The sequence below is a fragment of the Lynx canadensis genome, chromosome B4, assembly GCF_007474595.2.
Source record: "Lynx canadensis isolate LIC74 chromosome B4, mLynCan4.pri.v2, whole genome shotgun sequence".
NCBI lineage: Eukaryota > Metazoa > Chordata > Mammalia > Carnivora > Felidae > Lynx > Lynx canadensis.
Window position 1 is genome coordinate 51307734 of NC_044309.1, and position 26469 is coordinate 51334202.

Here is a 26469-nt window from a genome sequence, read left to right on the forward strand (position 1 = left end):
AGAATATCTCAGTAAAACACACAAAAACCCTGACCTATTGGAACTACAGTTTGATTCTGTGAAAATTTACATCTTAGTGACCTTAGCACACTTTATCTCTGAATAACTTGCCTGAATACTATTGCTTTTATGTATTATAGCTCTATTTTGTTTTATATACCTCTATAATATATTGTTATTATTTGTATGTTTAGTGAACATGTATATTTTTCACTTTCCTTGTTCATTGTTCCTTCTTGCATCTTAGACTTTTCATCTGGAATATTTTTTTTTTTTTCTATTTAAAGGGCATTCTTTGTGGAGATGGGTGGGTGCAAACTCTGGCCACTTTTATCTTCTAAAATAACTTTAGCTCACCTTCATTTTTTTAAAGATATTGCTGTATGTTCATATAGCTCTAGGTTGACAATTGTTTTCTCTCAGCAGGTTTGAATACATTCTACTACCTTCTGACTTTGACTGTGGTTACTGAGAAATCATTCATCATCTTAGTTGTTTCTCTGTCAATATTTGTTTTTCTTTCTGACCATTTTTAAATACTTTTCTTTATCGTTAGATTTGCTATGATGTGTGTAGACGTTAACTTGTTTTTATTTATCTTGCTCAGAACTTTGGCCTTCTGACTTTAAGGATTAATGTTTTTCATCAGTTCTGGAGATTTCTCAGCTTTTATTTCTTCAAATATTGACTTTCCGCCATTATTTCTCTACTTTCTTCCTGAAACCCAATTGTTTATAACATTCTATTTTATTTGTCTTTTGTATTGCTTTTCTATGTTTTTTTTTTTTTATCTCCCTGATAAAAACAATTTTTTTGGACAATTTTTTCAAATCTGTCTTCCTGTTCATTAATTCTCTCTTCAGCCATTTCTAACATTTTGCAGTGTGTGTGTGTAGAAAGAGAGAAAGTTTTTAATTTATATTAATCACATTTTTATTTCCGATAAAAAAATATTTATCTTACTGTAGTGTCTCTCTCCTGTTCATCCTTTTTATTCTTTCTTTGAATTCTTTACACATGTGAAATATAAATATTTTTGTTGCATGTTTGATAATTCTAACAGATGAAATCTATATGGGCCTGATTCCTTCATCTTTTATTGCTGCCAATTATGATTCATGGTTCCCTGTTTCTTTATGTAAATTTGGGTATTTAAGAGCTCATATTTTCTGGAAACGTATCTGTGAGCATTCTTATCCATTGGTATGAGGACTGCTTCAGTAGAAGGTAGATTCCTTAAGAGGATTTGCTTTTGCTTCTACCAGATGGCTGATAGCTCTCTCAATTCAGAATTATGTTAACTAAGTTATTTGCTTAAGGATTTTTTTGAGCACTGGGGTACTATGTGTATAAGATATAAACCCAGGTAGAGTCAGAAGAATTCTCCACTCAGCACCAAAGTTTCAGGAAGTTAATTTTCCTTGTGCTCTAGAAGTTGTCTATCTGATTTTAGTTCACTCCTACACTAAAGGCCTATCCCTTTGGGCTCCAAGATTTCGTGCAGATTTCTTATTAAATGTCCTGTTCTTAGGGCACAATACTTGTTTCTTATCCCCCATGGGAATAACAAAACTCCAGGTTGCTTGAGTTCACAAATGTGAGCCAGAATTTGGTTTCAGAGTCTTGTTTACCTCTCTGCATTTCTGCCTTCTCTTAATTTTTTTGATATCTGAGTAATCTTTTCTTTCCACCTGTCTCATTCAGTGCATTTCATGCGTTTAAAAATAAATATTTTAAATTGTAATCCAGCATTTCTTGTTGTTTTTTTTCTGCAGGCAACTTGGTTAGAACATTTAAACTGTTATACCACTGGAAACAGAAGTTAACAGTCAATTTAAAATATATTTTCAAAACTGTTGTAAGAAGCAATATGCCTATCTCGATTCATCGTTTACTATGTATCTCCAGTGTTTAACACAGTGCCTTAATTTTAGTAATCTCTTAAAAAAATTACATATGTACACAGAGACACACTAAGAGCATGGGATAAGCATTGTTGTTTGAATATTTATTAGGTGGAGGGCACTCTAATGTGTTTCACATGGATTAGCTCATGTAATCCTCACCAAAACTGTATGCTTTCCTAAAGAAAATTCACATTCTATGGAATCATTTACTAAAGGAGTAGGAATTATGGGGGGAAAGTCTTGGACCAGACTATTCAAAATTTCTATCAGCATTATTATTAGGGCACTAGCCAAAATAATAACAATCTCAGTAATAAATGCCATAATAATTTGTAAAGATGTTACATTTCTAATAAAGAAGTAATAAATATAAGATTTTAATTTAAAGAGTATAAGATAAAGATACCTAGATGGAGATGGACCCTTGTATTAGAATCTTTCATGAGAGAGCTTGTGGCTACTTCAAACCAAGAGGACTTAGATAAAACTACTGTTATTCCTCCATGGTTTATTGTGTTCAACTCTTTCCTGTACTTTGCATTCAGCTGCTGCTTCTCAGTGACATATAACATTAGTATGCTGGAAAAAATTGCTTATGAACCAGTGTGACTTCTGCATTATGCTAACATCACTCCCCATGATAATCTGACATGAGCTAATTCACATTAAAGAAACATGTGTTATTGTAGAATAGACTATATTAATATCCTTATCTTCCAGATAAGGAAAATGAGACTTAAATTATTAAGTAACTTGCCCAAAGTTATTTAGCTAATAAGTACTGAACCTGGGATTTGAGTAGTGTAATTCCAGACACTACTAATTACTATATGTCTCTTTAGTATAATAGACCCAAAGAAATGAAGGTTCACCTGAAACAGGATAAAGTATGATAAATACTGTGACTACATGGGAACTTATTATGGATCATCTCTTTAGAATTATACAATTTTGGGGCGCCTGGGTGGCTCAGTCGGTTAGGTGTCCGACTTCGCCTCAGGTCATGATCTCACGGTCCGTGGGTTCAAGCTCCGCGTCGGGCTCTGTGCTGACAGCTCAAAAGCTTGGAGCCTGTTTCAGATTCTGTGTCTCCCTCTCTCTCTGACCCTCCCCTGTTCATGCTCTCTGTCTCAAAAATAAATAAATGTTAAAAAAAATTTTTAAAAATAGAATTATACAGTTTTTAAATTATCATAGAATTAGCCTGAAAACTATCTTAAATGGATCAATTTTTCTAAAATTTTGATTTTTAATTGCTTTAACCTTGGGTAAACATCTCAAAAAAACAATCACCATGTCAGAGTTGTGAAGATATTACAGAATTCAGTGATGTAAAATAGTAATCACTGTTTATATGACTTACTTTGGTGTTAGTCTACATCAGCAGGGTAAGAGAAAGGGCATGCACATTCCTTTACTTATCTTGTCATTTATCTAATCTTTACTGAGTACTTCCGAGTTGCCGGGTTGCATCAGTGAACAAAACAAAGTTTGTGCTCTTAGGGTCTTATATTCTAGAAGGAAAAAAGAAAATGTACAAACAAATATGTAATGTCAAGTGGTGACAAGCATTATTAAGACAAATAGAGCAGTGTTCAGGATGCTGCTGGTAGGGATAGTAAGATATTCTGCAAATAATCTGAATGAAGTGAGGGACAGGAGGGATCCATTTGAATGCCTGGAAAAACCCTTTAGGACAGAGGGCTGGGTAATGTGGTACACCAGAAAAGGCCAGGTGATGAACTAGAGTGAGCCATGGGTTTGGAAGTAAGGCCATGGTGGTAAGTAGAGATCAGATTGTCATAAGCCATAGTAAGAACTTTGGATTTTATTATGATAGAAATAGAAAATTTTTGATGGATTTTGAACAGGGAAGGATATGAACTGATTCACAATTTAAAAGCCTCACAGCTGTTGTGTGGTGGATAGATTTTGTAAGTGTCTTTGTGCAAGAGGGGATATAACTATGAAAATAGGCCGAACAGTTCATACAGTCCAAATTTGAATAGTAATGGTAATAGTAATGAAACTGGCATAAAGCAATCAAATTCAGGATATTCATTAAATGTAGAAACAATGGACTTTGTTGATATACATTCTTTATGTGAACATGAAACCATGCAAAATTCCCATCAACAATAGAAGAAGAAATAGCAAGCTTAATGAACTAAAAAAAAAAAAAAAAAAAGCAAAATCAATAAAAATTGGAATAATGTCCTTAACCATTGTCACATTTCATCTTGAAATATTCAGAGTTCTGCTTTCACCCCCAAACATCTTTAGGGTTGATACTAATATTGTTTTCAAACTTTTTTAATTCATAGAATCCTTTAAAAAATAAATTCTTATATACCACACAACAGTATGTAAAATACATTATTGTATTTTATCTATATGGATGTTTTACAAATATCCAAGCTTGTACACTTATAATAAGTATATTCAGTTAAATAATAAGACTATTTTAAAGAATATAAAAAAGTAAGTGCCTTCATGAAGATTTAAGCATTTGTTGAATAGCATAACCAGATGGGTAGATGAATTTATTTAGAGAAGCTTGAATGTTTCAAGAACTAGCACATGGGAAAAAGTCAATAGCAAACCACTTTACTTTAGCATAGAAAGGAGAAAGCTCTGTTTAGATGACTCTGGGGTCAGATAATCGCCATTACCCTTCCCTAACCTTCATCTGCTGCAAACTTAATTCAATCATACATGAATAAAGTATTAACATTTGACACAGATAGAATTAATAACCTTTTTTTTTTTTTACTTTGTGTGTTCCTAATTTAATAGAACTAATAGGATAATACAAGATCACAGTTCTTAAAAACACACACACAATCTGTAGGAGCCTTCATTTTCACCTTTCCTTGTTATTTTTACTGAGCTCATTTTGGAGCTTACCATATTTAGAAGAACAAGTCCTGAATGACCTTATTTTTGTCATTCATAGTGTACTATTTTTGAAATGCCGTAGGGTAGGAAGCCATGTACAAATGGCTTGATATAGTTAACTGAACTGTCCAGTTCATTGATTACAAATTCACCAATTCAAACAAGTTATAAGCTGGAAAACAGCTTTTAAATACATACACACTGCTTCAGAGAATTGATTTTACTCCTCCTATTCTTAGAATCATTCTGGGTATAGTTGTATATTTATTCTGGTAGGAAATGCAACACACAGAATCCTGACTTCCAAAACCAAGAAGCAAGGCAATGAGGGAGTAATATTTCTCGTTTGAAAATATTATCCTTGATTGGCTTCTTTACTGATTCTTGAATGCTTTCCCCAGACAGAGCCTTTAAAATATTGGTTTTTTTTAAATAAAATTTCATTTACAGTTAATTTTTCAGAAACTTGTCAACTATGTCAAGCAAAGTAGACCTGAATCAGGAACCAGTGTAAGATAAGAGTTACCTGCCTGACAAGAATCCTGATAAATATTTCACTTTTGATAAATAAGGTCCTTCCCTGGGAATCTGCAGAACAGTCTCCTTACTTTCCATGATCAAATGTTCGGTCTATCACTCTCTTACAAGGATCACTGCTCCTTTTCTTACAAATCTTTCCGCCAGGCTCTACTCACTACCTCACAACTGCCAACTATTCTTCCTTCTTGCTTTCAGGAATGACTCATCTTTGAATTCATGGGCCTATTCTTTAAACGCTTCAAAGGAAATTCTTGGACGTCTTTGTATTTTATTCTTCAATTGATCTTACACAATTTCCTTAAGTTCAGTTTGAGGTCATGATACTCTGGGGAACAAATAGTAATTGTGACATCTCCCTTTATTGTCTATAAATAATGCATCATGATTAATTGTTGTATCTTATAATCTTTGAGCAGTTACATGCTTTGATTTAAAAAAAAAACATTTCTGACCATTTATGATTCAGAATTGTTTTTTCCAGGATTGAGTTTAATAAAAAAAAAAAAAATGAATGTAAGTGCTGCCGTGGATTACTTTTTTTAAAGTATTTTAATCTCACCCTGTGAACAACAACAACAAAAAAGCATGTGCTTAACGACCAGAAAATGAGTCAATGTATTGATGTGAAACAGAGCGGCTTAATTTCATTGGTCAAAGGTGAATAATGCACAAGATAAACCAATAACGGAAATGTATTTTAGGGAGAAGAAAAAAACTCAACATGGTTTTACTTCTCTGAAATTATATCATCATAAGCCTTGTAATCCCTATGTAGCAAAAGGATCTGTAGAAGCTGCTGAATATAGTCTTTGATCATGTACACAGGTTATTTCAATCAACTATTCAGATAAAGCCTCTGTATTGTATTTCCAGACATTTTTTTCCAAGTCAGTGTTAGATATGCTTTCTACATAAATGGGACTAGCAGCTCCTCAGGCCCTTTCACTCCCTAAACTATTGCCCCTAATTTGGAGCTGCCTGAGAGGCCCATTTCTGATAAGAAGGCTCTTACCTGCAAAGTAGTTTATAACTTCTTTGATGTTAGTGCAATGAAGCTTTTGACTCTGCATAAAATTGAAATGATCATTTCTTATGGGAAATAAAAGAGTAACTCCTGTGAAGTGGAGAGGGAAATGTTTTCTTAGAAATACTTTCATAAACTTGGAAATTAATGGCAATATATTGCTTACTTCAACTATGACCTTTTCAAAGACATGATATGCTCAAATTATAATGGGCTTTTAATTGTTTCGGATTATAGGTAAAGTTTACTTAAACTAGCTGTTAAATGTATTACTCTGACTTTTATCCTATGGATACTCGTCTCATATTTAAAACTTTAGCCCCTTTAAACATTTTCTGATAACCCATCTTTCCCAAATTTTCTCCTTATTATTCTCTTTCTCTCCATCACTCCCTGCTCTCCACATTTAGTTTCTTATATTATCTTGTGATCTTTCCTTTTATTTTTCTCTTTAAAATATGCATGCATGGGGGCACCTGAGTGGTTCAGTCGGTTAAAAGCATCTGACTTTGACTCAGGTCATGATCTCTTTGAGCCCTGCATAGGGGTCTGTGGTGACAGCTCAGAGCCTGGAGCCTGCTTTGGATTCTGTGTCTTCCTCTCTCTCTGGCCTTCCCCCTGTTGCTCTCTCTCTCTCTCTCTCTCAAAAATAAATAAACATTAAAAGAAAAGATGCATGCATGCTTAATTCACTTAAAGAGCTTCTTTTTTAAAAAGCTTATTTGATAAATGGGTAGTTGTAGTATTAGACAGCAGCACTTCTTACCTCCTAGCTATCTTCTCTATGTGCTTAATTTTTTTCTTAAGTGAGGAAAAACAAAGATCAGCTACCTGCGACTCTTTTTTTATGTTTTCCATTTAGGCTTTTCATGAGACTTGGCACTACCAACCTTGTTAGAAGATTCAGAGCCGTGTCTAAAGTGGTCCTGAGGGTTAAAGCCCAACATGCTTTCTTTCTTTATCACATCTTTACTCATCTTTCTGTTTCTGACCAGTGGGAAGAGGACTTCCAATTTAGGCATAATAGGGTAAAAATGTTTGGAAAATTATTGCTTATGATAGCATTATAAATTGGGAGATTTTTTAAAGTTTATTTATTTTGAGAGAGAGAGAGAGAAAAAGAGAGAGAGAGATACCACATGTGCAAGTGGGGGAGGGGTAGAGAGAGAAGTAGAGAAAGAATCCCAAGCAGGATCCTCACTGTCAGCACAGAGCCCAACACAGTGTTTGATCTCATGAACCCTGAGATCATGACCTGAGCCGAAACTAAGAGTCAGATGCTTAACCAACTGAGCCACCCAGATGCCCCTAAATTGAGAGATTATTAATTATAAAATAAGCATGAGTAAAGATAGGTGGCTGGCATCGGGGCAGGTAAGGTCATAATCCAGACAAACATGGGTTGCGAATTAGTCAAGCCCAGGGTATTTGGCAAAGTTGCTGGTTGGTAGAAGCATTAAAATCAGGGCAAAAGGTCAAGGTAGGAAGACACTGGCTCCAGGGTCTCTGCCACTTGATGATAGAGCTATCATCTATCTGAGAGACCTTCTGATAACTTAGAGGTACATATCTCAAAAATGTCTTTCAGGAGCCACTGTCTCATGCAGTTAGGGCTCAGTGGTCAAAGTAAACTTTCAAAGGGCTAGATATGGTTTTCCCGTCATGGAAAGTCACAGTGCACTTCAAGATGTTTAAGGCTCTGAAAACTCCTGTGCTTCAGAACAATTTGTTGATGTTTCTATGGCTTTTCTCAAAACTATCTGACCTGTTGACATTCCTTGAAGAACACTCTGGCAACTGAAGCCTTGGAGACACCCTTACCACCCCTTCTCTCAGCTTCATATCCAGTCTCCAAGTTCTGTAAATCCCAGAGATTCTTTCTTCAAAGAATCTCTTTCAACTCCTCCTTCCTTCCTGCTACAATTTCAGGTAATGGTTTGGGTTAGTGGCTCTCATTGTCAGGAGTGAGGAGAGAGAGACATAGCTCACATCGATAGGTGTATGTGTAGTTTGAAAAATCAAATTCGGCATTATAATATTTGATTGTTTATCATCAAAATAGTTTACTTGATTTCAAAGTTTCTGGAGAGTACTAAAGAAGGACATGAGATTGGTTTTATTTATCAAAAGAGAGAATAGTTTTTAAGAAGTCAGGAAACACTGATTTGGACTTTTATGAGGCCTCAAGCATTTTACCAGATTTAGTCTAAATTGTTTCTCTGTCCTCTCATGTACAATAGCCACTTTCAACAATGCAATTGTGTGAAAAGGAATAAACAAAAACTTGTCCTCATCTTGAGAAGCTATAAATATGCACTGGAAACCAAGTGACTGTTACCGAAGAACCTGTTGCCTGACCTCAGGCAAGATAATTACTCTCTATGGAACTTATTCTGCTCATTTGCAAAATGAGTGCTCAGGATTTGACCAATCTCATCTTCTATAAATTTAACACCTCTTCCCTACTCAAAAATCTGGAATGCCTGCATTACTCTCCCTAATTCTAGCTATAGAACAGATCCCATCTTGTTAGCTAAATATTTAAGGTCTTTCATAATCTATCACCAAATCTGTCTTTACAACTCTTTTTCCATTAGTCTCTGCCATAAACTCTCTGCTCTAGTCAGATTTCAGGTCATTATTGCCTGAATAATCCTTGTTTATTCCTATCACAGAGCGTTTCCTTCTGAAAGTCTCATTTTTGGATACTCCCTATATCACTTACTTCTTTTGCAACTCATACCCATCCATGTTTTAGTTATTTCTTAGGAGTTAATTTATATCTGACTTTTCTGTAATCATTCTGAACAGCAATTTCTTCCTAATTAATTTTCTGTAACAAAAATTTGTATGCCATTATTTGATTCTCATAATGTTAAGACCGTGTGTAGTTAAGTATACCTTACTTCCCCAATGAAATTGTATGTGCCTCTGAAGCTAGGGATTCCTTCGCTTCAATCAATGGTTTTCTCACAGTGCCTAAAAATATATTACCCATGGTCAGTAACTAATATTTACGAATATTTGGGTGTTAATTATTCACAGAATATCTATGAAACCACAAGATGATGTATTTATACCAAAATCAAAACTGCATCAAAAAAATCCAAGTGGCTTACCCTTAGAAAGCTATGAGAAATGTGATTCTATTATTTTAAACTGAACTGGACTTCTCACTAACTTATTCCAAACAGAAACTAATTAAACTTATCTTTATTTTCAAATTTGAAAGGACACTCAGCATTCCTTAATTCCAAAAATATACTCAAATATGTAAAAACATGAAAAGAAGAAATAGATTAAGCAGTCATTAATTTAGTTCAAAAAGTGGTGACAATTATACATTTTTAATTCTTTTGCTTTTGCTTTAAGTATCTTTCTTTTAAAATGCATCCACATCTTAGGAATGAAACATCTGTAGATATTTTAATTGTATTTTTATACCCTGGATTTGTGTCTAAAGATGCTCTTTTAGTGGCTTCACTTAGCTACCTATAGGTCACATTCTGGTTGTTTATATGACGTCTTAAAATTATGTTGCTTATTCATTTTTGTATTTGTTTAACATCTGTTCTTTCCTCACTATAATGTAAACTACATGGCCAAGAATTTTGGTCATCATGATCACCACAGTGTCTTGGCCACTTCTGTGCTGCCATGTTTTGGACACCACCACGTTAACAGCTCTATGTAGGTGGTTAGGATCTATCTTTTGAATAAATAAATAAATACTTGCATAAACTAGAACAAGTCACTTTTACTCTTCTGGCCTAAACCATTGCATCTCTAAATACAGAAAAGCTTATTCCAGTATGTTTTAACCATGTTTTTCTTCAAACCACAAAGTTCCCTTCAAGTTTTTTGGCGTGTGAAAGCAGAGAATAAAACCAACAGTGGTCTAGTGCCTTTCTCATGCTCAATTAGGCAAATCTTTTTTATCTGTTTTTCTAATGGGGTTGGGAGTGGGAGAAAGAAGGTGCTTCTAAATAAAATTTTGTTTAAAAAAATAAAAATAGGGGTGCCTGCGTGGCTCAGTTGGTAGAATGTCCGACTTCGGCTCAGGTCATGATCTCACAGCTCTTGAGTTTGAGCCCCACGTCGGGCTCTGTGCTGACAGCTCAGAGCCTGGAGCCTGCTTCGGATTCTGTGTCTCCCTCGCTCTCTGCCCCTAACCCACTCGCATTCTGTCTCTGTCTCTCTCAAAAATAAATAAACATTTAAAAAAATAAATAAAAATAAAAATAAAAAATAATAAAAATATATACTATTTTTACAATTAAAAAAGAACTTCTAAGTAACATTAGTTCTATGAATCTTAGTCTTATGAATAGTCTTAGTCTATGAATAGTCTTAACTCCTATTTTATAGCTTATCTTTCTGGGTTATTTTTCATTGGGCAAACACTGAAAGAAATAATTATTCTCTCCACTACTGTGCAAACTTAACATGGAAGTAATTAATTAACACCCGTCTCATGAAGAAACAAATTGCGTTGTGTTTCTGGGCCAGCCAGCCATTTATATGGTATAGAGGTTTACAATGTCGATATCCATCTTCTGCTTATGACTGCTGCTCCTTTGCCTGCTCAACCTGTTCAGATTAAATATTAAAAACAACAAGCCCAGCTCTATGGGTCAAGTACAAATGATATATGTAGAGCAACTATTCAGTGTATGTTGAAAAACTAAGAAAAATACTCAGATATATTCAGTCTTATCAGTAATAATAATGATCACTTTAGAGTGCTTGCTGAATCAATTACCATATGTTCTTACATCAGTGCCTTGATTTCAATCATTGCTGTTATTATTACTGTACATTTGTTTTGTTTGTTAGTGTAGTGGTTGTTTTGCCAGCGGTTTAGACAATGACCTGACACAAACTGAAGATACTGAACTTGAATATCCTTGAAGCCAGACTTGTCTTGAACAGTGGAGAAAGCTTCACCATTCTTCTTCATTGTTTTTAATAAATTGAACTTGTTGGCTAAATACCATTCAAATAAGAAATACCTTTAAGTTAGCAGTTATTCTGATTGAGAAAACTTTAGATTTCCCATTCAGTCATGTTTAGAGAAACACATTGTGTGTGTTCATAAAATGAGCCACACTGTAACCAAAAATACTTATGACATCTAAAGAAAACTGCATATATCTAGGAATGGCAAGAACAACTACTATTATTATTGAGCTGATATTAATGTCAGATTTTCATTAGGTACTTTCCTAAATTATATCATTTAATCCTCACAGCAATTATTAGATACTGTTAACGCTCAGAGAAATTAAGTCAGAGGTGAAAAGTCACAGAGCAATTAAGTGGATCAGTCATGTTACAAACTCAGATACATCTGACTCCTGAGCCTTTGCCTACATTTCAAGGCCTTCAAACTGAAAGAAACACTTTATTGATTACCAGTGGTATGACCAATCCAAGAGAGAGAGAAATGAGACCATAAATGAGGTGATCTGAATCAGAATTTGCCATGCAAATCTCTTGCTGGATTCTTTGTCTATATACACCTTTCCAGACTTCTTAGAAAGAAAACAAGAAATATTCATCAATAACATACCCTGTTAGTATCCTATTTTCCTTATTTGTCAAAATAAAAAGTCATTACACTGTAATCAGAAAAACCATTAAAATAGATCATATATTTTGTTCTGTTGCTAATTGAAATAAAGGGGAACAGAAAAAAGTTAAAGAATAAAAATAAGAAAGTGAGGAGTTAAGAATTATTAAATTTGTCTAATGTAAAATACTAATACAGAGGAAAATACTATTTTAGGGAAGAACTTCCTTCAAAGACAGAGCATGTAAATATTATTTGGTTCATAATTCAAATTAATAATTTTCTTTCAAATTCTGACTAGTAGTAAATGCCATTTTCTAAGAAACGTGAACAGTAAACTACTTTTTTTAAAACTGTGTGTCAGAAAAGAAAGAAAGAAAGAAAGAAAGAAAGAAAGAAAGAAAGAAAGAAAGAAAATCACTAACCAATTAATTCCAAAGCAATTTCAGTTATCTGACCTTTGAGTGCTATCATCCAACCTCCACTGATGATTTCAGAGACAAAAAAAGAGTGTCATTAAAGTAAGGCTCTTGAAACTTTTCTTAAAAGATCATTATGAAGGGAGAGTCCCATAAAGGACTAAATGATTTGGTGGCTCAAAATGGAAAAGTCTTGTTTCTAAAGAGGACCTAAAACAAAAATAATAATTGAAATAATAGATTGTTATAGGCTATTTTAATTTTGATAGATATACCTTTAACTGGTCATTTCTTAAATAGGACTAAATTTTAGAGTCTGACTCTTTTTTTGAACCAATATTATTGGTAGCAGAGTCTAAGCGTCTTACAAACAAGCTTTTGAAAATCCTTTGGAAATAAATGCTCTGATCACTTACCTAAATCAATCTGCTCTCCCACACAGACACACTCCCTCACAAATAGACATCACTTATTTCTTAACACTTATAATATTTTTTCCCTCTGAGATGCGAGAAATTCCAATTCTACAATAATATGGTTTATCTGATGGAAAAAAGCTTCTCTTAAAATTGCCTAACATTTAGCTAATTTGCCAGTGATGGACTTTCCATCGACCATCCTCCACTAAATTCATTTAATTAAACAATTATTTTTTCTTATTAAAAATCCCTCCAATATTTTTTCCCCATGATCTGAGTCCTCAAATCAAAATGTGATGGAGCATCTCTAGTAACCTCTTGGAATGTTTCAAAGTTTGCAAAGAATTAATGTGTAGGTTAACAAATATATATTAAATATCTGCATATATATGTATAGTATTAATTTTTTGGACAGTAGAGAAAATAGCATGTGAAAATATAGTTTAATAAGATTCTATAATTCCAGAAAAATTAATAAATTAGTTTGAGTTCATATGCTAAAATTTTAATCAAGAAATAGAAGAATCCAATTTTAGGAAAACCAGATGTATTTACTTAATAGTCAATTCATTTATTCAACAAATTGACTGCTTACTCTTGCCACAATCAGAAGAAGCCCTTAAAGAATTTAGTGTCAAATAGGGATGAGATTAAAACAAAACAAAACAATTAAAGCACAATCTTAAAAACCACAATAAACCAAGTTTTAAAAGAATAATGGATACAGGTAAGTACTTCACCTTCACAAAGGGGATTCTGCACACCTATGCAGGAAAGACTTTTTGGAAAATGTGTTAATTAAGTAGAACATTAGGGGATAAACAGATGTTGGCATATTGAAATATAATTTTAGACACAGAGGATGAGATGATGCAAAAGCATTGTAGCCTGAGAAGGCAGAGAAGATGCCAGTTATTATAAGTAGTACTTTACATTTGGAATGGAAGCACATGAACAGGACTTTAAGATGTAAAGAAATTAACTCATGAGTGCCCTTCAAGTTACACTAGTACTTTATATTTTATCCTAAAGGCTATGTGGATTATAACTACAAGAACAGGACTTCACTTGACTAAGTAAAAGGGACTAATTTGAGGGAGAAAAACATTAAGATGCATATGGTAGAAAAATCAAGTACCAGAAGATTCCAGTAATACCTTCAAGAAATTAAGGCTTCAATTAAATTCTGTCAGCGGGAGCAGAGAGAAGAAATTAGATCTGAGAGCTATTTAGATGGTGAACGTGTTAAGACATGGTAACAAATTTGAGGTGTAGAAAGGTGAAAGAAGAATCACGAATGACTGCTTCATTTTTAGTTAGGGTGATGGAAAGCTGGTGATTCTATTCATGGAGGTAATTCAGGTGAAAAAGAAGGTCTTGGGGGGAATGATAATGAAATTAGTCATGTTGAAGTTGAAATGCCTTAGGAAAATTTAAGAGTGTTATCTTATAGACAGATGAACATGTAGGTCTGGATTGCAAAAAAAAAAAAAAAAAAAAAAAAAAAAAAAAGAGTTCCAGGTTGGAAACTGCATTAGTCAGCTAGGGCTGCCATAACAGAATTACTCAGACTTGGTGGTCAAAACAATAAAAATGTATTTTCACACAGTTCTGAATCCTGAAAGTTTAAAATCAAGGTGCCAGTAGGATTGCTTTCTGTTGAGACCTCTCTTCCTGGCTTGCAGACAACTGCCTTCTTGATGGGTTCTCACATGACCTTTTCTTCTGTGCATATGCTCACCTGGTCTCTCTTCCTCTTCTTATATGGACACCAGTTCTATTGGATTAGGTTCCCACCCTTGGAACTTCACTTAATCTTAAATACCTCCTTGAAGGCCTTTCTTTAAATACAGATACCCTGGGGGTGAGGACTTTAACATGTGAATTTTAGGAATCACAATTCGGATCATAACAGAAACATAGATTTGATGACAGGACAGACATTATTATCATCATTTTACAAATGGAGAGACTGAGGTCGGAGACTGCTAAGTCACTTGTGCAGTGATGTAGAGAACATTGGAAATGGAATATGCTTAGTCCTCTTTTTATATGCATATGATATAGTGGACAGGACACTTATCCCTGCCTGGCAAGTTTAATCCGTACAAGAACAATGATAACATCATCACATAAATCAACAGAAAAATAGGTAGGTTGTGGAGGACTTATAGAACACTACTAAGTCTTTATTGAATTTCCCAAAGGAATAGGATTAAATGGTACTAGCTGACTTCAGGGGACATGCTGTTTCATGACAGTGAGCAAGAATGTCCCAGAAATTTTCTCAGGACATCAAACACGGCTCCAAATCTTACGGATAACATCCCAGGGAACTTTTAATATCCTCACAGAATAAACCACGCTATTTGTGACTCAAGAATGAAGGGTGAAGCAGCTGCCCCAGCGGTGATTTGAAACTAAGGTTCCAGGGAAACTAGGTATTTCAAAGCTAGCTTTGCCTTACACCTATAAACCTGCCCCTCCGGCTGTGTTCAAACACATGAATTGTTCACTGCACAATATGATGATTATCCAGCTTTCATGAGAGGGCTGTGAAAGAACAAAAAGCTAAGGGGTAAAGAGGATTTTTATTGTTAGGCTACTATTCTTATGAAACATTCATATAGCAAAGGAATTGCCTTGCTGTTAAAAGAAATTTTGTTAAGAAAACTTTATGAAAAAGATGCTTATACTGCCTTTAAAGTAACTGTATATGTAGTCAGGGGGAAAAAAAAGAAGAAAAGAGCTGAGTTAGGAACTCAATTCAGAACCATATTTTCTAAGAGTAAGTAATGGAAAATGTAGACATCTATTGGACTAATTTAAAATTCCAGGAGCATGGATTTCAGCATTAATTATGTGTCAAGCAGGATTTATTTTATTACAGCACATGTGCTGGTGTTAGTGACACCCCATTTCTCTTTTGCCAAAACTTAAAATAATTTGGAACTACAGGCCCAATTAAGGTGGGTAGCTCAAGGTACATCTGTTTTGTGTGCACAGTTCATCTGAATTCTTAGATTCCCAAATGCAATCAGGGTGTTACTTTCAACTTACCATCTTCTCTCTCTCCTCCCAGCCCCACCCAGCACTAGTCTAAGTAAACCACAGGAGGCCAGATCCTTAGAAACTGTGGTGTTGGTCTCACTTTCTAAAGTGAGGAAGGATGGAGAAGAGGTGAGTCAGGTGTGTGATTTGGCATTGTCCACATGGAAAATAAAGCCCACATACTCTGTTCTTTTTGTAGGCTAGGCAAGAGAAAGAAAAGTATTCCTGCTTATAAATATTTCACAAAAAAATATATCTATGTTAACAAACTTTTCTTTAAAATTTCCAAAAGAAGTTAAAAATAGGAAAATATCATTGGATTTTTTTGGTGGAGAGGGAATTTATAGGTAGCAGGACAAATGAAGAACTTTGAGAAGAAAGAAAGCAATCTGGAGAGCATGAGACTTCTGAGGGTTAGAAAACAGGAAGCCAGACAAAGAGATTAAAATGGCAGGAAATGATTCCTAGATGTGTATTAGTTTCAGGCTAAATCATTAGCTGGTACCTGTGTCAGGATGTCAGGAGGTGGTATAGCACAGTGGTAAAGAACCAAGGCCTTGGAGTCAGATAAACTTAAATTTGAATCCCTGGTACACTGATTGGGTGACTGTGCAAATTACTTGACCTCTATAAACCATAATATCTTTGTGAGACGGAAGGAGTCGTTACCTGCGGCAAATATGAAGATTACCAAACACAGCTATGTAGAATGCTTGAAAAATGACTGGCATAGAGTAAATGCTTGATAAATTCATCAGGGATTAAAATTATAGAGCCCTGTAGCTGGAAGGTAGCTTACTAAACCTCATCAATTCCAACTTTTACAGACTAGGAAAGTGAAGGACTAATGCATTAAGTTTCTTGCCAGAGGTAATGCAAGCAGAAAATTGTCTTCCAAATCATGTTTTAATGGTTGTTAGGACACTATGTTAATCAGCTCAAGTTGCAATAAAAAAAAAAGTAACATAGACCGTGCCTTCAATAACAGGAATTTGTTTCTTACAATTCTGGAGGTTGGGGAATCCTAAATCAAGGTGCTAGCCAATTCCATTTTCCCATAAGGACTGTCTTCCCAGCTTATAGATTGACGCTGTATGCCTTCTTGCTCTGTCCTCACATGGCAGAGAGAACAGAGAACTCCAGTCTTTTTTTTTTTTTAAACGTTTATTCATTTTTTGACAGAGACAGACTGTGAATGGGAGAGGGGCAGAGAGGGAGACACAGAATCCAAAGCAGGCTCCAGGCTCTGAACTGACAGCACAGAGCCCGACGTGGGGCTCGAACTCACAGACTGTGAGATCATGACCTGAGCCAAAGTCGGACGCCCAACTGACTGAGCCACCCAGGTGTCCCAGAACTCCAGTCTTTTATTCTTCTTTTCAGGGTATTAATCCCATTATGTGGGTCCCACTCTTATGACTTCATTTAAAACTAACCACCTTCCAAAGGTCCCACCTCCAAATATCATACTGGGTGTTAGGGCTTCAGTATATATATTTGGGGGTGTGGGGACATAAACATTCAGTCATTCATCCGTAACAGACACAGAATATGGTACTACGGAAAGAGCCTGAAGCAGTGGTTTAGGAACTCTGGGTTTAGTCATAGTATCTTAGGCAAGTTCCTTAATCTTTCAGTTTTCTCACCTAATAAATGTAAAAGGTGGGAGATATTATCTCAGAATATCATTCAGCCCCATGCTCAAGTGATATTATTCTCCGAGTATATGAGTATAATTTACAGTGAGAGATAATAGGTTTGACTAGGATAAGAAGGACAAGGAATAATTGGGTGCCTGGCACAACAGGACAAGAAGAGAGAGCAGGACTAGGTAGAGTTTTCAGCAAAGAAAGAGCAGCAGGAGTACAAAGATTCTTGGGGATCAGGGAAAGGAGAAAACCAGAATGTGAGAAAAGAGAGATGCAATTCAGGAAGGTCTCATAGATAGCTGTCTCTTGTGAAGGGTGTCAATCTGTTTGGTTTTGTTTTCTTTTGTTTTAGAATTAATAAGTGTATATGGAGTGAAATGGTGGGGGCTGAGAAAGATCACTAACAGTTATTCACAGCTTAGTCCTTAATTTAGAAGAGTGATTTGAAAAAAAAATAACTTACACGAAAGCAGTAAGTGTATGTCGGAATGGAGAAGTACAGAGTTTTTGGCTTTTAAGTCACATTATTCAGAATATTGAATGTGTAAACATGTGAATACATGTTAGTGGATCAGTGAGACGAGTGGAAAGGGCTCTGATTCCTTACTATAGATTCAGAAATCTATTCAGGGGAGCTTATCTGCTCAGCATAGTTTGTCTTTTTCCCCTTCATAGCTTCCAGCTGATCCTAAGAGGACATCACTGCTGTATAACAGGAATCCTGATGAGGGTGTTCACACAAACTGAGTACCATCCGTGGCTAATTTTCCCTTGGGGAAAAAATGCCATTTAAGTTTATAATTAAATGTGTGCCTGATCATATCTGTTAAAGATTTTATCTAAATATGATGATAAGCTACCAATTTTAATAGTAAGTGCATACCTCTGTATCCACATATATACAGTATTAATATCCCGTTGTTGCAATTATGACTTCTTGAAAACAAGTTTGTGTATAGCAATAACTGTCCACAAATAAATGGGCATTGCCTTTACAGAAGTGGCAAGGGAAGAAAAAGATAAATCTCAGCCAACCCTCTTCAGAGTTTTGAGGTAAAAATCCCCTCAGTTCTTTTCTGCATTTTGAGGCTTTTTCTCTCATGCAGTGCCATCAGTGCATTTCCTGAAACTGTATTTCTTCTTATACTAACTTAGATTTTTAAGTCTTATTGTTTTCTTTAAACTGACTGAACTTGGTAGTCTCCAATAAAAGTTTTTATTATTTTTAAAGTACTACCTTTGCTCTTTCACATTCTCCCAATTAAAACCAAAGTAGATTCCACAGTTTCCTGCTTACTTTTAGATCAAAAACTCCCACTAGTTTTGTCCATTTTAAAACTTCATCTCGTCTCCAATTTGACACACACCTCCTCCCTATTCTCCAGCACCAGCCAAGTTTTAGTTTGGGAGACTTGCAGTGGGTAGAGAATATGATCTGATATTCCACTCCTCTTCACTCTCCTTTCTGGTTCTTACTTCTCTTGACTTGGGAGTAGAGAAAAAAGAAAGAAAAGCGACGCTCACACTTGTACAAACAATTGCAATCCTCCGTCTGAGGTCTCTGATTTTCCATCAAGGCCCTGTGTGGGTTCACTGGGAAAGTAAGCTACCTCATGTGGATGAGTTCTTTGGGCAGTCTTACAGGAGCATCCCGTAAGGATATCTGGCCTTGGATCAACCCCTTTCTACATATGGATCACATATAATTACCTTCCATGTGTTTATTTGAACCTTGAGAAACTTGCACATCCTTGCTTCGCCAAACAGTTGAGGTGCGGGAGTGTGGGCTGCTCCTTTCCTATCCTTTCTCTCCATCCTGCCCTAGCATTTTCTTCCTATTCACATAAGCCCAGGGGAAATCAGTAAACCCTCCTTCAGAACAGAAATCTAACCTGGGAATGAGGCAACACACTCTCCCATTCTGGCACACAGCTGAATAAATGGCTGTCTTTGGGCTTTCCTCTTTGGACTTTGCAGAAAGAAGTGGGCATAGTCTGTTCCTCGCTAAGCTGATGACTCGTGACTCTCAAACATGCTGATATGGGTACTTTCTGGTCCAAAGCCATCGGTCCCCTGCCTCTTCAGCCATTCTACTCTTACAGCTATTAGCATTAGAGCAGAGCTCCTAGTTTTCCAGAGCAGCTACATTTACTGCCTCCCTCACTGCCCTAAGCCATCAGGCCCTTTGTCTAGTTCTGTGTTTTGTAAGTCCTAAAAAAAAATCTTGCCAGTCCCCTAGTCCACTCATTAGTACATTTTTACTCAGAAAGAATCTCCTACTAGGTACTCAAACACTTGGCTAGACAAAGCAACAGATGGTACATAGGTCTATTCACACTTTTAAATGGGTCAAAAAGTATGTTAGTAGTAATAAAACAACACAATGTCAGCAGTGTAACAGAATATATATGCCCAAATGAGCCAGATCAAATCATTTTTTAAATCCTTTAGGGGATTTTTATGGTCCATAAAAGAAAACCATTTTTATTACTTTAATAGCTTTTTTTTTTTAATCTGAAATAGTATACTCAAATTGATCACTCATCTAATTCACCAGACTTGGCTCCAGATGACTATTGTTCATTTTCAGTAATTAGATATGCCCCAAAATATCCCCGGGGCTAACACTGTGGATGTGTAAAAAATATGCTGTATATTCTAAAGGCAATCCAAACAAATAAATAAAAACAAAAGCAAAGAAAATGGAAAAAGAAAGTATGAAAATTGGGCATATTCATTAGTTTTTACTACAGCCACAAATAGCTCCCAAATTTCAGTGGCTTACAACAACAAAGATTTATTTCTTACTCGTGCAGTACATTGGCTGCAGACTTGCTCTAGTCCTGCTTGGCTCGGCTCCACTGGACTCCACACAGCAATGCTTAGCTCTGCTTTATATTGTCTTGTCACTCCAGGACTGGAGGAACAGCCCCCAGCTGGAATACACTGTTTTCATAGCAGAAAGCAGAAAAGTATAAGCCGCCAAACCAATCCATAATAGCATATTTAAAGCATCTGTATGGACACGGATATACATTTCATTACTCACATCCTATTGGCCAAAGCAAGTCACAGGACCAACCCTGACAACAGGCAGAAAAGTAAACTCTGCCTACGGGAAGGCACTGGAAGTCACACATGGAGATGTATAATCTCCTTCAGAAGAGAAAGCAGAGAGTTGGAAGCAATAATCAAATCTACTATATAGTGAGAACACAATGGGACATCATTAGTGTGCACATATAACATTTCAAAGAGAACACTTTTGAGGTGGTAATAAATATTACATATATAAATTACATATGGGGATACAATTAAGTCAGCTACATACTTTATGGGTCCTTCCCGTATATTTAAGTGTTCTAAAAATGTATACAATCTCTACAGTATGGATGTCATTACTGTGCGTGCTCTCTCTCTCAAAGTAAATAAATAAACATTTTAAAATAAGAATTGTTACAAAATGGTTTATTGACAGATATTGCCAAATAACTATTGAATGGAAATCACATTTCTGTAGATTTTGCCAATATAATGCTCCTTATATGCAAAACTCAGTGAAAGTTAAATTTCTGAAAAAGCAGATCAATATTCTAAGAATATACTAGTCATAGGAAATGATTGTCTTTGTAAGGACTAAAAATGTGTCAAGTTCCTCAGTTTGGGAAAATATTAAATAAATCTCTTAAACACTAGGAAGTAAAAGTTGTAAAGACTAAAGAGATACGTGCTTTTTACTTCTTTTTAAAAAGGGATTATTGTTTGTATTTCTTCTTTTTTTTAATGTTTATTTATTTTTGAGTGAGAGAGAGAGCACCCATGCAGGAGCTGGGGAGGGGCAGAGAGACAGAGAGACAGAGGATCTGAAGCAGGCTCAGTACTGACAGCAGAGAGCCCGATGTGGGGCTCAAACTCATAAACTGTGAGATCATGACCTGAGCTAAAGTCAGACACTTAACCAACAGAACCACCTACATACCTCCATGCTTTTTACTTCTTAATCACACTGTTAAAATCTTAAAATTAATAATTTATATCAAGTATTGAATATCAGCCTTTATATGTCCCAGAATTTTAAAAACACTTGAAGAAGTCACATTCTAAAATCCTCCTGTGCTCACTAAAAACTGGTCTCCTGAGCCACACACCTTGCATTGTAGCAAGAAATAGAGAACAAAATGGAAAGGGGAGGTCCTGGAATGACCTGAAATCACTCATCTGCATTGTGTAACTCAGTTCTCTTCTGCTTTAGGATGTTGTTCCCCTTTTCACGCATAGTAAATACACAAGCGGGTCAAAATATAAGGCACCTGTAAAATGTGGAATTCTGTGCTACTGAGACCACAATTAGGAACTGAAGGAAGTTAAGAGACAAGGAAAGCAGGGATGGTGTGATGACCCGGTTCTGTCCTGCTGGTAGACTGAGAAGTGAGAACTGTCTACTTCTCCTATGGCTCTCACAGGTCAGCGATCAGAAGCAGCTATGCGCGTGAAGAAATAGAGACAAACTCAATTTCCATGGAAAATCTCACCATCATGCTAACTGGGGCCTGTGAGTGTCTTAGGTCTCTCTGAGTCCACTATGATCCTCTTAATTTAGGCACATACCTTCGTGATATCCTATAACAAATGTACTGGTACCTGGGTTTCCGCCTCTTTCTTGCTTCTACCTCTCGTTCTTAACACCGTTAAAACCTTTAATCAGCTAGATTTTATGCTGTCATTTTATGTTGTCATTACTTAGTCTATAAGATATGTATAAAATAGTATCAAATTGAATTATTCCTGGATCTCACAGATATTAGGATAAACAGGTCTCTGACATTAAGATTTACCTCATGGTTCATACACAGTCACATTGCATGCACCTTAGAAGCTTGATCTTTCACCACCAAGTCTTGATATGTTTCAATCCCTTGACCTTGACTTTAAAAATTAAACAAAAATATGGGGCTCCTGGGTGGCTCAGTTGGTTAAGTGTCTAACTCTTGGTTTCAGCTCAGGTCACGATCTCGTGGCTTTGTGCATTCGAGCCCCACATTGGGCTCTGTGCTGGCAGTGCAGAGACTGCTTGGGATTCTCTTTCTCCCTCTCTAGCTGCCCTTCCCCGACTTGTGCTGTCCCTATCTCTCTCAGAATAAATAAATAAATTTTAAAAATTTCTTAAATTAAAAAATAAAAAAATAAAAATTAAACAAAAATATATTTGGCATAAGCATACTGCTTCTCTTAGATAATGATGTCTTTTGGAAAAGGTTTCTCTAATGTTCAAGGGAGAGTAGCCAGCTGTTTGCTAGTCTTACGAACAGAGGCAATGGATAAAAACTACAGCATGAGGGGTTTACCTCTTCCTATAAAAGCCATTGATGCAGAACGGTGTAACCCTCTACCTCAAACTGTATATAGTCCAGCTTTCTCTGAAGCGATTTTTCCTGAATGTGCCTAAGGACACAGGGATGGACTATGTTACCTGTCATGGTCATCTCCTACACTCCATCACTCCATGATTTCACTTCTGCAATGTGTAAAGACAAACTCTTCATTAGTCAGTCAAAAGCCATAGAGCTTGAACCAGATTTGACCTGGAGAATGTATCATCTTAGCAGGAATGTAGGGTTTGAATGAGGCATATTCTACAAGGAAAATAATCACAGTGGAATACACTGAGTTTGCTTTGCTTTGAAATCTTTTTTAGAACACAGTCATATTCTCTCTGCAAATCTCCCCTGCTGTATTCTTTTTAAAATTTATTTATTTAAATTCAAGTTAGTTAGCATACAGTGTAGAATTGATTTCAGGAGTAGAATCCAGTGATTTCCCAGATCTGTTTTATTTTGAGCAAGGAATCAAATAACCATAACATATCTAACAGAAAAAAATTAAGAGTATTATGAATGCAAATTATATAATTCTGACAGTACCCTTGACTGCCCCCACCTCTAAACATATATTTTCAAAAAATTATTTTAGTAGGGGCGCCTGGGTGGCTCAGTTGGTTTAGCATCTGACTGTTGATTTTGGCTCAGGTCATGATCTCATGGCTTCATGGTATTGGGCCCCACATGGGGCTCTGTGCTGACAGCACGGAGCCTGCTTGAGATTCTCTCTCTCCCTCTCTCTCTCTGCCCCTCCCCTGCTCACATGCACTCTCTCTCACTCTCAAAATAAATAAACTTAAAAAAATTATTTTAGTAAAAGGCTGACTTCATCTGTACAAAATAACTTCTCCTTTTATCATGTATATAGCAGTAAGGAGATTATAGTTATATTTATATACTATAACTGGTTAAAAATATTTTTAAAACAAGTGATTCACTATTCGAAGTATATGAAAATGCTGGCAAGCATTGGTCAAGATATAGAAACACTCTACCCATCAACTGCCTATCTCACTGAAAGCCAAGTACACTATAAAATGATATATTACCAAAGTCCTCAAAATACTGAAAGAATCTGAGAGATATATGATTTACATAAGGCATCTTGAAGTTTTACATGTGGATGCTTGCAGTTGCAGCTTTCCAATTCACACTCACACAAAACTCATTTTCTTACAGCTTCCAAATAATGACAGGTTCCATTTATTACATCTAACATTTTAAAATTTCACCATAAGGGTAAGTATAGGAGAACTATTCATTGTCTAATATTCTTCTTACATTGAAAATAAGCAGTGGATTACATTTTTTCATCAATGCCTCTTTAACCCCTTGAGGGTTTTTTTAAAAATGCTTTCCAGAAGTAAATAAGAACTATTATTCCACGTAAAAGCAAAAGAGGTGCTAGACGATAAGTTGGCTTTATAACAATGACAAGAGAGCAAGCTCTTACCTAAAAAAAAAAAAAAAAAGTATACTCAATTATATTTTAACTTCAGTATGTAGAAACGGAGAACATAAAACAAATGAAAATAATGTATTAGAGTCTCTATAGCATAATACATATTAGGCAGAGATGCAAAATTAAGAATGCAGAATGAAATTCATCTATATATTTTTCGACTGCTCTGCATTTAATCTTTTTTTTTTTTTTAGTGTTCCATTCCCACAATAACTTTCTTCTAGTTTCTTTAAAGTTAATTTTTCAGAGAAGGAGAAGACTAGAGACCAGTTAAGATTAAAAGAATCAATCAAAGAGAGGTTAACACTCAAAGGTATTAGTTTTTTTATTCTATTTCAGTGGTTTAGGGCATAATAGAAAGTAAAGTTTAAGTATATTAGAATAAGTTTCAAGGCGATAAAAATTGTCACATGGCAGACAGAGTAGTAAAATATTTGTTACCACTCCATTATCTAGCAAAGCATTCTCACTCTTTTATGTTCTATGCCTCCCATGTTCATGACATGCACATGCAGCCAGGCAGTGGCAGAAGTTGGCTGGGGAGGCCATGAAATACAGATGAACTAATGTTGGCTGACTAGTAGGTACATTGTGCTAAGCCCTTTTGAATGCATTAGCTCATTCTGTGTTCTGTACAGCTGTGCATAGTCAGAGTTATTACTTTATTTTATGGATAAAGAAAGAAAATCTCAGCCTAGTTAAGTAACCTAAGTTACTTAGAAGTTGTATAGGACTGAGATTTGAATCCAGAAATGCCTGAAAACAAAAATCATGCTCTTGCCTTTACAATATCTTCTTGCAGATAGTCAAGGGAAGGTACTAGAAGAAAGAGAAATACATAGGTATGTGACAATGTGGGGGACATGGTCTTTTGAAGAAAAGTAGAAAAACGTAGGTTTTATGGTTGAGTTCCAATATAGTAAAGTCGCTAATAAATACTATTTCTAAAATTCTTTGTCCTTATTTTAATAAGTCAAAAATATGTTCTTAAGTATTTGTTATAGAATTAAAAAGCCTGAAAGAAGAAAAAGTGCATTGTGAACTGAAATGAATAAAAAGCAGGTCTCTTATTGATTCTTCACTCTAGGAATCTCATTAACTATCAGATGGAATTTGATGACTACCAACGAATAAACAACATTTTCCCCCGTTCAAGGCTGTTAAACTGCCCAAACCACCAAATACAGATTAGTCCGAAATGCACTGATTGTTCTTGCTGGAGGTGGTTAAAAAATCAGCTATAGATACAAGAATTCTTTTTCTCTCTTTCCTTCAGGCTGCTAAAGGATGCACAGAATGAAACTTATTTTAAAAGCTGGTATCAGAAACTATTGGCGGCTCTCCAATTCTGTTCAGGAAAAGCCTTGAGTGATGAGTTTTCCAAAGAGAAGAAACTTATTAAAATTCTGGGAGACATTGGGGAAAAAGTCAAGTCTGCCAGTGACCCTCAAAGACAGGTTTGTTGAGAAATTAATCTTCATGTAGTGTTTTCTTTAATCTTTTGTTCAATTAAGTTTTAATTTCATAGCTTAGAAAGTAAATTCCGTGTCTATACTTAGTTCTAAGGTACCCAAATCAATTACTTTAATCAAGATATTTTTTTTCAATTTACAGTCTAAAGTTAATGACTCATTAATTATTTTCTGGTGGTAGCAAAAAGTTGAAAGTAAGCTAAATAAACTGGTTTAAAATTATAAAACCTGTCCATCTTTATTTCTTACATTTTAAAGTTCCTCACATAACTTGAGATGCATACTACAGTTAAGTAAGTCTGATACCTTTTTTGACCACTTGCATTAAGTTCCAAAGTGATAGTGACATTATTCTTTCAAATAAATATATTTCTCTCACCTTGACTGGCTGTTTTTATGATAACACTTCTTCACATGAAAATAAGAAAATAAAAAAGAGTTGGAGGAAGCATTTACAAATTTGCACATTTCAAATTACTGCTATCTATTTTTCTCTACTTCTTTTTAAAAGGTACTAATTAGTGTTGTATGGAAGTGTTGAATCACTATATTGTACACCTGAAACTAAGACTACACTGTATGATAACTAACTAGAATTTAAGTTTTTTTAAAAAAGGTTTTTTTTAAGTTTATTTTTATTTATTTTGAGAGAGAGATAGAGAGCAAGCAGGGAAGGGG

The 26469-nt window shown here is 35.4% G+C and overlaps 1 protein-coding gene across 4 annotated transcripts in view; it reads left to right on the plus strand.

Moving 5' to 3' along the window:
* Positions 1–26469, plus strand: part of PIK3C2G (phosphatidylinositol-4-phosphate 3-kinase catalytic subunit type 2 gamma) — a 358133-nt gene that overhangs the window by 201114 nt on the left and 130550 nt on the right. For all 4 annotated transcript variants that reach the window (XM_030322152.1, XM_030322155.1, XM_030322154.1 and 1 more), the window contains one exon: positions 25596–25776. In XM_030322152.1, coding sequence (XP_030178012.1) covers positions 25596–25776 — 181 coding nt within the window. The remainder of the gene's footprint in view (positions 1–25595; positions 25777–26469) is intronic.